We start from the raw sequence: 12651 nt of genomic DNA on the forward strand, positions 1-12651 counted from the left end.
TGGTGGGATAGGCCATTTGAGGTTTAATTCAGGGACCTTGACCCCTTGTGAGGTCATTGAACTTCAGCACTGCATCCAGATCCTTGGCACTACATTGTTGCAATTGATAACGGTGTTCTCTATTCATGTCCTCCAGCTGAACCTATCCCTCCCATTGCAGTGTAATTCTATTTCAATTCGTACTAACTGGGTTTGTTGAAACTGATGAAATTCATAGTAATGGTTATCATGCATTTTTCACAGGCAATATCCCAGCAGGACCTTGTACATATGGCCATTCAGATCGCCTGTGGGATGAGTTACCTGGCCAGGAGAGAAGTTATTCATAAAGACCTGGCGACAAGAAATTGTGTGTAAGTACAAGAAATTGCTGTCTAAAATTTCTAGTTCATTTGCTTATGTTTTTAACTCTGCATGAGTAACCTGAATGGCGTGTATTCAGGAATTTTGTTCGCTTGTGGCTAGGACAGTAACTTGGAATGGCAAAATATACCAAAATTGAAACAGTTGTGGAGAATTCTGATCAGAAATAGTGCAAGCATTTGAATACAGCAGATCTGAGTGATCACTAGTTTCACTGTTTTATAATAATATTGATTCAACTCCTGAAGATTGTGAAGTATGGATGTTGTTATTGTGGATATTCCCACAAAAGAGTGCAAATACCCTAACATGGGGGAGAGGTGATGGTGAAGTGGTAATATCATCGGACCAGAATCCAGAGGCCCAAGATTAATTTTCTGGGGTCACAGGTTCAAATCCCACCATGGCAGCTCGTAGAATTTAAATTCAACTAATAAATCTGGAATTAAAAGCTAGTCTCAGTAATAGTGACCATGAAAATATTGTGAATTGTCATAAGAACCCATCTGGTTCACTAATGTTCTTTGGGGAAGGAAATCTGGCTTTACGTGGCCTGGCCTACATGTGACTTCAGACCCACACCAATGTGGATGACTCTTGACTGCCCTCTGAAATGGCCTAGCAAGCCACTCGGTTGTATCAAACCTTTATGAAACCCAAAAGGAATGAAACTGGATGGACCCCCCAGCATTGACCTAGGCACCAGAAATGACAGCAGCACATCCAGTCCTGTGGATTCTGCAAAGTCCTCCTTGGTGACATCTGGGGGCTTGTGTCAAAATTGGGGGAGCTGTCTCACAGACTAGTTAAGCAACAGCCTGACATAGTCATCCTCACAGAATCATATCTTTCGGATAATGTCCCAGACACCATCATCACCACCCCTGAGTATGTCAGGACAGAGCCACTAGAGATGGTGGCACAGTTAGGAGGGAGTTGCCCTGGAATTCCTCAGTTGACTCCAGACCCCATAATGTCTCATGGCATCAGGTCAAACAATGGAAAGGAAACCTCCTGGTTACCAGCTACTACGTGTGTGCACCCCCCCCCCCCCCCACCCACCCACCCATCCATCCCCCTCAGCTGATGAATCAGTACTCCATGTTGAATACCAATTGGAAGAAGCACTGAGGATGGCAAGAGCATGGAATGTACTCTGGGTAGGGGACACTTCAATGTCCATCACCAAGAGTAGCTCGGTCGCTTCACTGCTGATAGCCGGCCCAGCACTGAAGGACATAGCTGCTAGACTGGTCTGCGGCAGCTGGTGAGGAAATCAACCAAAGGGAAAAACCTGTTTGATCTCGTCCTGCCAATCTACCAGTCGTGGTTGCATCTGTCCATGACCACCGCACAGTCCTTGTGGAAACAAAGTCCCGTTTTCACATTGAGGATACCCTCCATCGTATTGTGTGGCACTCCACCATGTTAAATGGGATTGATTTTGAACACATCTAGCAACTCAAAGCTGGCATTCATGAGGCGCTGTGGGCCATCAGCAGCAGCAGAATTGTATACAACCACACTCTAGAACCTAATGGCCAGCATCTCTCGCCTGCTTTACTATTAAACTGGGGATCAACCCTGGTTCAATGAAGAGTGCAGGAGGGCATGCCAGGGGCAGCACCAGGCATACCTAAAAATGAGGTATCAACCTGGTGAAGCTATAACATAGGATTACTTGCATGCAAAACAGCATAAGCAGCAAGTGATGGACAGAGCTAAGCAATTCCACAACCAACGGATCAGATCTAAGCTCTGCAGTACTGCCGCATCCAGTCATGAATGGTGGTGGACAATTAAACAACTCACTGGAGGAGGAGACCCCACAAATATCCTCATCCTCAATAATGGGGAGCCCAACATTTCAGTGCAAAAGGTAAGGCTGAAGCATTTGCTCCAGTCTTCAGCCAGAAGTGCCAAGTGGATGAGTTCCCTCCTTTGTAGCACTGTGGATCTACATGCACTACATGGACTACAGTGGCTCACCAAGTTTGAGGAGGCTAATAAATGCTGGCCTAGCCAGCGAGGCCCACATCCATGAACAAATTTTTAAAAATACATCTTGGCCTCCTCCAGAGAACCCCAGCATCACAGATGCCTGTCATCCAATTCGATTCACTCCACGTGATATCAAGAAACGGCTGAAGGCACTGGATACTGAAAAGGCTATGGGCCCTGGTAACATTCGGGCAATAGTACTGAAGACTTGTGCTCCTGAACTAGCCACACCCCTAGCCAAGCTGTTACAATACAGCTACAACACTGGCATCTACATGGCAATTTGAAAACTGCCCAAGTATGTCCTGTCCACTCAAAGCAAGACAAACCCCAACCTGGCCAATTACCGCCCCATCAACCTACTCTCAATTTTCAGCAAAGTGATGGAGGGGTCATCAACGGTGTTATTAAACGGCACCTAGTCAGCAATAACCTGCTCACTGATGCTCCGTTTGGGTTCCGTCAAGACCACTCAGCTCTTGACCTCATTACAGCCTTGTTTCAAACATGAACAAAAGAGCTCAACTTCCGAGATGAGGTGAGAGTGACTGCCCTTGACATCAAGACATCATTTGACCGAGTGTGGCATCAGGGAGCCCAGCAAAACTGGAGACAATGGGAATCGGGGGGAAAACTCTCCACTGGTTGGAGTCATACCTATCACAAAGGAAGATGGCTGTGGTTGTTGGAGGTCAATCATACCAGGAGATCACTGTTGGAGCTCCTCAGGGCAGTGTCTCAACCATCTTCAGCAATGACCTACCTTCCATCATAAGGTCAGAAGTGGGGTTGTTCGCTGATGATTGCACAATGTTCACCATTTGCAACTCTTCAGATGCTAAAGCTGTCCATGCCCATATGCTGCAAGACCTAGACAATATCCAGGCTTGGGTTGACAAGTGGCAAGTAATATTCTTGCACTCAAGTGCCAGTCAATGACTATGTCCAACAAGAGAGAATCCAACCATCTCCCCATGACATTCAATGACATTACTATTGCTAAATTCTCCACTGTCAACATCCTGGGGGTTACCATTGACCAGAAACGGAACTGGACTAGCCGTACAAATACTGCGGCTACAAGAGCAGGTCAGAACCTGGGAATTCTGTGGCAAGTAACTCAGCTCCTGGCTCCCCAAAGCCCGCCCACCATCTGCAAGGTACAAGTCAGGAGTGTGATGGAACATTCTCCACTTGCCTGGATGAATGCATCTCCAACAACACTCAAGAAGCTTGACACCATCCAGGACAAAACAGTCCTCTTGATTGGCACCCCATCCACCACTTTAAACATTCATTCTCTCCACCACTGACACACAGTGACAGCAGTGTGTACCATGCACAAGATGCACTGCAGCTAGTCACCAACACTCCTCAGGCAGCACTTTCCAAACCTACAACCTCTACCATCTAGAAGGACAAGGGCAGCAAATGCATGGGAACACCACCGGCAAGTTCCCCTCGAAGCCACAAGTCATTCTGACTTGGGGACATATCGCTGTTCCTTCATTATTGCTGGGTCGAAATTCTGGAGCTCACTCCCTAACAGCACTGTGGGTGTACCTACACCACATGGACTGGTTCTTCGTTAGTTAAAAGTGTTAGTTCAAAACTGTGCATTGAAGAAATTGCAGCCACAAATTTGGGTGACCAGACATTCCGTTTTTGCCAGGACAGGTTTTTGATTAAATGTCCCAGTGTCCCAACAGTTTTCTCCAAATTTCCAAATATCCCCGTTTTGTCTTCCCAATCTTTTCTCCCTAGAATTCCCCCCCATCCCAGTGTTCCATTTACTGGGTAAATTCAAAAAAACCTCTCTCATGCCCTGTATGCTGAGAATCTGAATGCCAGCTGCACTGGGACACTCCCACATGCACAGAAATCCTTCTCACCGACATCCAGTGTCAGGTGCAAATTCGCCCCACCCCCCCAAGCACTCCCTGTTTGCCTTTCAGTGGCCTGATTGGCCATTCCATCAGAACACCCCGATTAGCCAATCAGAGCTTCATGAATGCACAGGTGTGAAGACATGTGGCCTAATGGAGGGAACTGTTTTCTGATCTTTAGTGTATATTGGGACTGTGAGCCTGAGAAATCATGTTGCCATTCTGGTTGTACTGATTTTATAACTGGCCAGGGGCCAGGATTGCATCAGCTGGGGACAGGAAATAATGCAGACTGGTGAGTATTTCTCAGCACAAGCCAGGTCCTCTAGAACACAAGGAAGCAGGGATCAGTTTCGCTGGAGGTTGGGCTTGTTTTGGCTTAAGACACTCACAATAACCAGTGCGTCAGATGTGGAAGTGCTTCCTGTACCCTGAAAACAAACAAGCACGTATGACACTCAGAGCTTGCTCTGAACCAGCAGTCACCATTAATTTACCCCCCTGACCTCCTATAATTTACCCCTCTGACCTCCTATAATTTACCCCCCTGGCTTCCTATAATTTACCCCCCTGATCTCCTATAATTTACCCCCCTGACCACCTATTATTTACTTCCTAATCACCTATAATTTACCACCCCCAGCCTCCTATAATTTACCCCCATGACCTCCTATAATTTACCGCATGATGACCTGGGAGCTGGGAGAGTCAGCCTCTGGGTGACACACAAGATTGACAGTGGTGTCTGCCAACCGCAAGCCACACTTAAAGTGGTAGCCCACCAGTAAACCACCAATTGATGCTGAGGAAGGTGGCAGGCAAGTTTGGTTGAACTGTGGCACGTTCAACCAGATTTCTCATTGAGAGATGGTGTGCTTTCCTGCCTTCGGCTCTGGGTTTAAACAAAATCTTCTACACTTCAGGTAGATTCGCTAGTTTAAAATTCAGCTTCTGGCTAAAACTGTTGATTGTTAGAACCTATTGTGAAAATTTTAAATAAACTAGGCTTTTAAATGAAGATTGGTCTTAGCATTGTGTATTGCACATTAAATTAGATTGGAATAGAGGATTCTGGGATCTTATGACAAACGAAGCCTTGGTTAGAAACATAGAAAATAGGCCATTCGACCCTGCCCCGCCATTCAATACGATCACGGCTGATCCTCTATCTTAACGCCATACTCCTGCTCTCTCCCCATTCCCCTTGACGCCTTTAACGTCTAGAAACCTATCTATTTCCTCCTTGAATATATTCAGTGACTTGGCTTCCACAGCCTTCTGTAGTAGAGAATTCCACAGGTTCACCACCCTCTGAGCAAATAAGTTTCTCCTCATCTCAGTCCTAAATGGCCTGCCCCGTATCCTGAGACTGTGACCCTTTGTTCTAGAACACCAGCCAGAGGAAACATCATCCCTGTGTCCATTACTGTCAGAATTTTATACATTTCAATGAGATCCCCTCTTATTCATTCTTCTGAACTCCAGGGAATACAGGCCTAGTAGGCTCAATTTCTCCTCATCCGACAATCCTGCCATCCCAGGAATCAGTCTGGTGAACCTTTGCTGCACTCCTTCCATGACAAGTATATCCTTTCTTAGGTAAGGAGACTAAAATTGCACACAATATCCCAGGCGTGGTCTCACCAAAGCCCTGTATAGCTGCAGTAAGACATCCTTGCTCCTGTACTCAAGTCCTCTCGCAATAAAGGCCAACATGCCATTTGCCACCTTAACTGCTTGCTGCACCTGCATGCTTGCTTTCATGTACAAGGACACCCAGGTCCCTTTGTACATCAACATTTCCCAATCCATCACCATTTAAATAATACACTGCCATTCTGACTTTCCTACCAAAGTGCATAACTTCACACTTATCCGCATTATGCTGCATCTGCCATGTATTTGCCCCCTCACTCAACCTGTCTAAATCACCTTGAAGCCTCTTAACATCCTCCTCACTACTGGCATTCCCATCAAGTTTTTTGTCATCAGCAAACTTGGAAATATTACATTTGGTTCTCTCATTCACGTCATTGATATATATTGTGAATAGCTGGGGCCCAAGCACTGATCCCTGCAGTACCCCACTAGTCACAACCTGCCACTCCAAAAAACACCAACTTTGTTTCCTGCCTGCCAACCAATTCTCAAACCATGCCAACATATTACCCCCAATGCCATGTGCCTTAATTTTGCACACTAACTTCTTATGTGGGACTTCATCAAAAACTTTCTGAAAATCCAAAAACACCATGGGCAGAAATTTCCCCCCAATTGGGGGGATTGTGGGGGGGCGGGCAGGAGCCCGATCGGGTCCACGCCACCATTTATCCCGCTCAGCGTGACACTGGCCCGGAAACACTGACCGCTTCCTGTGTGGGCGGGGGTGAATTCTCTGAGCCAGGGTCTGCGCTCTTTCACACATGCGCGCGATAGAACGTAGAAGTCTCCTTGAGGCACAGAGGTGCCTCAGGGAGATTAGATTATGGTTTAAAAATTTAAATAAAGAACAGGAAATATTTTAAGACATATCCCCTCATGTGACAGAGAGCTGAGACATGTTCATGAATTTTGAAAAAAAAAATTTATTTTATTAATGAAACCTTCATGAAACCTTATCCTGCTCATGGATGAGGTTCCACGAAAAATGCGAAGGCCGCCTGGGCTCTTCACCTGCTTGCCAGCCTTAAAATTGGATGGGCAGCCCTGTTAATTGCTTTAATGACTTTAAATGGCCTTAATAGGCCTTTGACACCCGCTGAATTGAAAACCTAAATGACACGCAGTGACGCCGGGACGCCCGCCCAACATCACTGCGCATTGTTTTACACATCGGTGAGCAGGCCCCACCCCCGCCCACCGACCCAAAAATTCTTCCCCACCGCTACTGGTCCTCCCTTACCTATTTTTCTAGTAACACCCTCAAAAAAGAAACTTCAGTAGGTTTGTCAAACATGATTTCCCTTTCATAAATCCATGTTGGCTTAATCTAATCCTATTAGTATCTTCTAAGCGTCATGTTATCACATCCTTTATAATAGACTCTAGCATTTCCCTACTACTGATGTTAGGCTAACCAGTCTGTAATTCCCTGTTTTTCCCTTCCCTTTTTTTAAAAAGTGGCGTTACATTTGCCACCTCCAATCTGCCTGGACTGTTCCAGAATCCACTGAATTTTGGAAGATGACAACCAAAGCATCCATTATTTCCATGGCCACGTCCTTTAGTACCCTGGGATGTAGATTATCAGACCCTCAGAATTTATTGGCTTTCAACCCCATTAATTTCTCCAGCGCACTTTTTTTAGTAGTTCTAATTTCCTTCAATTCCTCCACCTCACCAGACCTTTGGTTCCCTATTATTTCTGGGAAGTTAATTGTGTCTTCGTCCTTGAAGACAGAACTAAAGTAGTTGTTTAATTGCTCTGCCATTTCCTTGTTCTCTATTATACATTCTCCCATTTTGCACTGTAAGGGACTTGTCTTCACTAATCTTTTTCTTTTTATATATAAATTCATTCCTTAAATATTATCCATTGCCTAGCCACCTTTTAATGATGTTCCCCAATCTATCTTAGCCATCTCACACCTCATACCTTCATACTTTCCTTGGTTTCGATCTAAGACCCTAGTTTCGGATCGGACTACACTTTCCATCCAAATAAAGAGTTCTATCATGTTATAGTCACTGTTCTCTAAAGGACGCCGTGCAACAAGATTATTAATTAACCCCTTCTCAATGCTCAGTACCAAATCTAGGATAGCCTGTTCCCTAGTTGGTTCCTCGATGTACCGATCTAAAAAAACCATCTCATACATGCTCCAGGAATTCATCCGCCACAGTGTTATTGCTAATTTAGTTTACCTAATCTGTGAGTAGATTAAAGTCACCCATGATTACTGTAGCACCTTGTTACATACACCTCTAGTTTCCTGTTTAATGCTGTCCCTACCTTATCACTACTGTTTGTAGGCCTATAGACAGCTCCCACTAATGTTTTCTGTCCCTTGTTGCTTCTTACATCCATCCAGACTGATTCTACATCTAGGTTTGCTGAGCCAATATCATCTCCCATTATTGCACTGATTTCATCCTTAATTAACGCCACCCTACCTCCTTTTCCTTTTTGCCTGTCCTTCCTAAATATTACATACCCTTAGATATTCAGTTCCCAGGCTTGGTCACCTTGCAGCCATGTCTCTGTAATTGCAATCGTATTGTATCCATTTACATCTATTTGCACTGTTAATTCATCTACCTTTGATGAGAAGGATGAACCACCCATGGTTAACAAAGGTGGTCAAGGAGAGTACCCAATCATACAAAGCGGCGAAAACTAGTGGTAAGCCAGAGGATTGGCAATTTTTTAGGAACCAGCAGATGACTAAAAAGCTAATAAAGAGGGACAAAATTGATTATGAAAGTAAATTGGCAAGAAATATAAAAACAAACAGCAAGAGCTTCTACGGGTACGTAGAAAGAAAGAGAGTAGCTAAAATGAGTGTGGGACCCTTGGAGAATGCAACTGGAGAATTGATAATGGGGAACAGGGAAATGGCAAATAATTTAAACCAATATTTTGCATTGGTCTTCATGGTGGAGGACACTATAAACATCCCAAGATATCCCATAAACAAGGAGCTAATGGGAGGAAAGATCTTGTAACAGTCTCTACCACAAGGGACAAAGTATTTGACAAACTAATGGGACTAAAGGCAAACAAGTCACCAGGATCTGATGGCCTACATCCAAGGGTTTTAAAGGAAGTGGCTGCATAGATAACGGAGACATTGGTTGAAATATTCCAGAACTCTTACTGGATTCCAGAAGTGTCCCACAGGTTTAGAAAATCGTTAATGTGACGCCCCTGTTCAAGAAGGGTGGGAGACAAAAAGCAGGAAACTATAGGCCAGTCAGCCTAACATCTGTCATTGGGAAAATGCTAGAGTCCATTATTAAGGAAGAAATAGGACATTTAGAAAAGCTTAGCGCAATCAAACAGTCAACGTGGTTTTGTGAAAGGGAAATCACGTTTGACAAATTCGCTAGAGCACTTTGAGGATATAACAAGCAGAGTTGATAAAGGGGAACCAGTAGATGTACCCTATTTAGATTCCCTGAAGGTATCCGATAAGGTGCCACATAAAAGGTTATTGCACAAGATTGGGTATTGGGGGTAATGTATTAGCATGGATTGAAGATTGGTTAACACACAGAAGACAAATAGTCGGGATTAATGGATCTTTTTCAGGTTGGAAAGACGTAACTAGTGGAGTGCCACAAGCGTCAGTCCTAGGGACTCAATTATTCACTATCTATATTAATGACTTGGAGGAGGGGCAGAATGTAATGTATCCAAATTTGCTGACAATACAAAAATAGGTGGGAGGGCATGTTGTGATGAGGACATAAAGAATCTGCAAGGGGATATAGATAGGTTGAATGAGTGGGCAAAAACCTGGCAGCTGGAGTTTAATGTAGGATAGTGTGAGGTCAAGCACTTTGGTAGGAAGAGTCAAAAGGCATACTATTATTTAAATGGAGAGAGGCTCCAAAAAAGTGCAGCACAGAGGGATCTGGGTGCTCTTGTGCATGAGGCACAAAATGTTAGTATGCAGATGCAGCAAGTGATTCAGAAGGCAAATGGAATTTTAGCCTGTATTGCTCGGGGGTTGAAGTTTAAAAATAGGGAAGTCTTGTTACAATTGTACAGGGTGTTGGTGAGGCCTCACCTGGAGTCCTGTGTACAGTCTTGGTCCCCATATTTAAGAAAAGATATACTGGCATTGGAGGCAGCTCAAAAGAAAATCACTAGGTTCGTTCACAGAATCACAGTGCAGAAGAGGCCCTTCGGCCCATCGAGTCTGCACCGACGCATGAGAAACACCTGACCTACCTACCTAATCCCATTTACCAGCACTTGGCCCATAGTCTTGAATGTTATGACATGCCAAGTGCTCATCCAGGTACTTTTTAAAGGACGTGAGGCAACCTGCCTCCACCACCCTCCCAGACAACGCATTCCAGACCATCACCACCCTCTGGGTAAAAAAGTTTTTCTTCACAGCCCCCCTAAACCTCCTACCCCTCACCTTGAACTTATGCCCCCTTGTGACTGACCCTTCAACTAAGGGGAACAGCTGCTCCCTATCCACCCTGTCCATGCCCCTCATAATCTTATACACCTCGATCAGGTCGCCCCTCAGTCTTCTCTGCTCCAACGAAAACAACCCAAGTCTATCCAACCTCTCTTCATAACTTAAATGTTTCATCCCAGGCAACATCCTGGTGAATCTCCTCTGCACCCCCTCCAGTGCAATCACACCCTTCCTATAATGTGGCGAGCAGAACTGCACACAGTACTCCAGCTGTGGCCTCACCAAGGTTCTATACAACTCCAACATGACCTCCCTACTTTTGTAGTCTATGCCTCGATTGATAAAGGCAAGTGTCCCATATGCCTTTTTCACCACCCCACTAACATGCCTTTCTGCCTTCAGAGATCTATGGATACACACGCCAAGGTCTCTTTGTTCCTCAGAACTTCCTAGTGTCATGCCGTTCATTGAATACTTCCTTGTCAAATTACTCCCTCCAAAGTGTAACACCTCACACTTTTCAGGGTTAAATTCCATCTGCCACTTATCTGCCCATTTGACCATCCCGTCTATATCTTCCTTTGGCCCAAGACACTCAACCTCACTGTTAACTACCCGGCCAATCTTTGTGTCATCCGCAAACTTACTAATCCTACTCCCCACATAGTCATCTATTCCTGGGATGAAGGGGTTGACTTATCAAGAACAGCTAAACAGGTTAGAGTTTAAAAGAATAAGAGGTGATTTTATTAAACCTACAAGATTCTGAGGGGGCTTGACTGAGGTAGATATTGAGAAGATGTTTCCACTAGTGGGGGAATCTCGAACGAGAGAACATAGTTACAGAATAAGGGGACACTCATTTAAAACTGAGATGCAAAGGAATTTCTTCTCTGAGGGTAGTGAATGTCTGAAATTCTGTACCCCAGAGAGTTGTGGAGGCTAGATCACTGAAAGTATTTAAAGAGGAGGTAGATAGATTTTTGAAATATTGGGGTGTTGAGGGCTATGAGGAGCTGGCACGAAAGAGGAGTTGAGGCCTGGGACAGATCAGCCATGATCTTATTGAATGGCAGGGCAGGCTTGAGTGGCCGAATGGCCTACTCCTGCTCCTATTTCTTCTGTTCTTATGAATGGTTCATGCACTCAGTTACAGTGCCTTTAGACTTTTTAACATGTTTACAAATTTTTTGTACTATGGCCCTTGTTTCTTCTGCCTTCCACTTTTGCTTTCTACTTTCTGTCTTTCATTCCTGTCTTTGTTTCCCTCTCTCGTGTCCTCTCCGCCTAGGCTCCCATCCCCCTGCCACTTTAGTTTATACCCACCACCACAGTACTAGCAAATACCCCTGCAAGGATATTTGACCCGGTGCTGCTGGGGTGCAACCCATCCAGCTTGTACAGCTCCCATTATCCCCAGAATCAGTCCCAATGCCTCAGGAATCTAAAAGCCTCCCTCCTACATCATATCTCCAGCCACGCATTCATCTAGTCTATTCTCCTATTCCTGACCTCGCTAGCAGGTGGCACTGGGCATAATCCTGAGATTAATGAGAGGTCCTGCATTTTCATTTATTTCCTAGCTCCCTATATTCTGCTTTCAGAACCTCAGCCCTCTTTTTTACCTATGTCGTTGATACCAATATGGTCCATGACCTCTGGTTGTTCACCCTTCCCCTTTCAGAATGTTCTGCAGTGACATCTTTGACCCTAGCACCAGGGAGACGATATACCATCCTGTTGTCACGTCTACAGCTGCAGAAGTGTCCACCTATTCACATACAATAGAATCTGCTATCATTATTGCCACTCTTTTTTTCTCTTCCATCCTACCCCCCAGCCCTGTGCAGCTGAGCCACTCGTGGTGCCATGGACTTTGCTGTTGCTGCAAACCCCTCAGAAACCATCTCCCACAGCAATATCCAAAATGGAAAAACTGAGGGGAGGTGGACCCAGGACCCAGGAGGTGGACCCTGCACTACCTCCCTAGAGCTTTTAATCTGTTTGGCAGTCACCCATTCCCTTTCCATTTGTGCATTCTTTACCTGCAGTGTGACCATCTCACTGTACATGCTATCCACAAAGATCTTATCCTTGTGAATATTCCACAATGACTCCAGCCACAGATCCAGCCATGAACCCTGGATTTCGAGTCATTGCAGCTGCAGTCACTTCCTGCACACATTGTCACTCTGGATACTGGAAGTGTCCCTGACTTCCCAAATTACACTGCAGGAGAATTCCATGTGGCCAGCTGTCCTGCCATAACTTACCCTTAAATTACTCCCTTTAATTTTACTTCC

At 45.0% G+C, this 12651-nt stretch overlaps 1 protein-coding gene across 3 annotated transcripts in view; it reads left to right on the forward strand.

The window, feature by feature from the left end:
* Positions 1–12651, forward strand: part of ryk (receptor like tyrosine kinase) — a 376084-nt gene that overhangs the window by 317283 nt on the left and 46150 nt on the right. For all 3 annotated transcript variants that reach the window (XM_041182702.1, XM_041182703.1, XM_041182704.1), the window contains one exon: positions 244–353. In XM_041182702.1, the coding sequence (XP_041038636.1) occupies positions 244–353 (110 nt within the window). The remainder of the gene's footprint in view (positions 1–243; positions 354–12651) is intronic.

Source organism: Carcharodon carcharias, chromosome 2, assembly GCF_017639515.1.
Source record: "Carcharodon carcharias isolate sCarCar2 chromosome 2, sCarCar2.pri, whole genome shotgun sequence".
NCBI classification, from domain to species: domain Eukaryota; kingdom Metazoa; phylum Chordata; class Chondrichthyes; order Lamniformes; family Lamnidae; genus Carcharodon; species Carcharodon carcharias.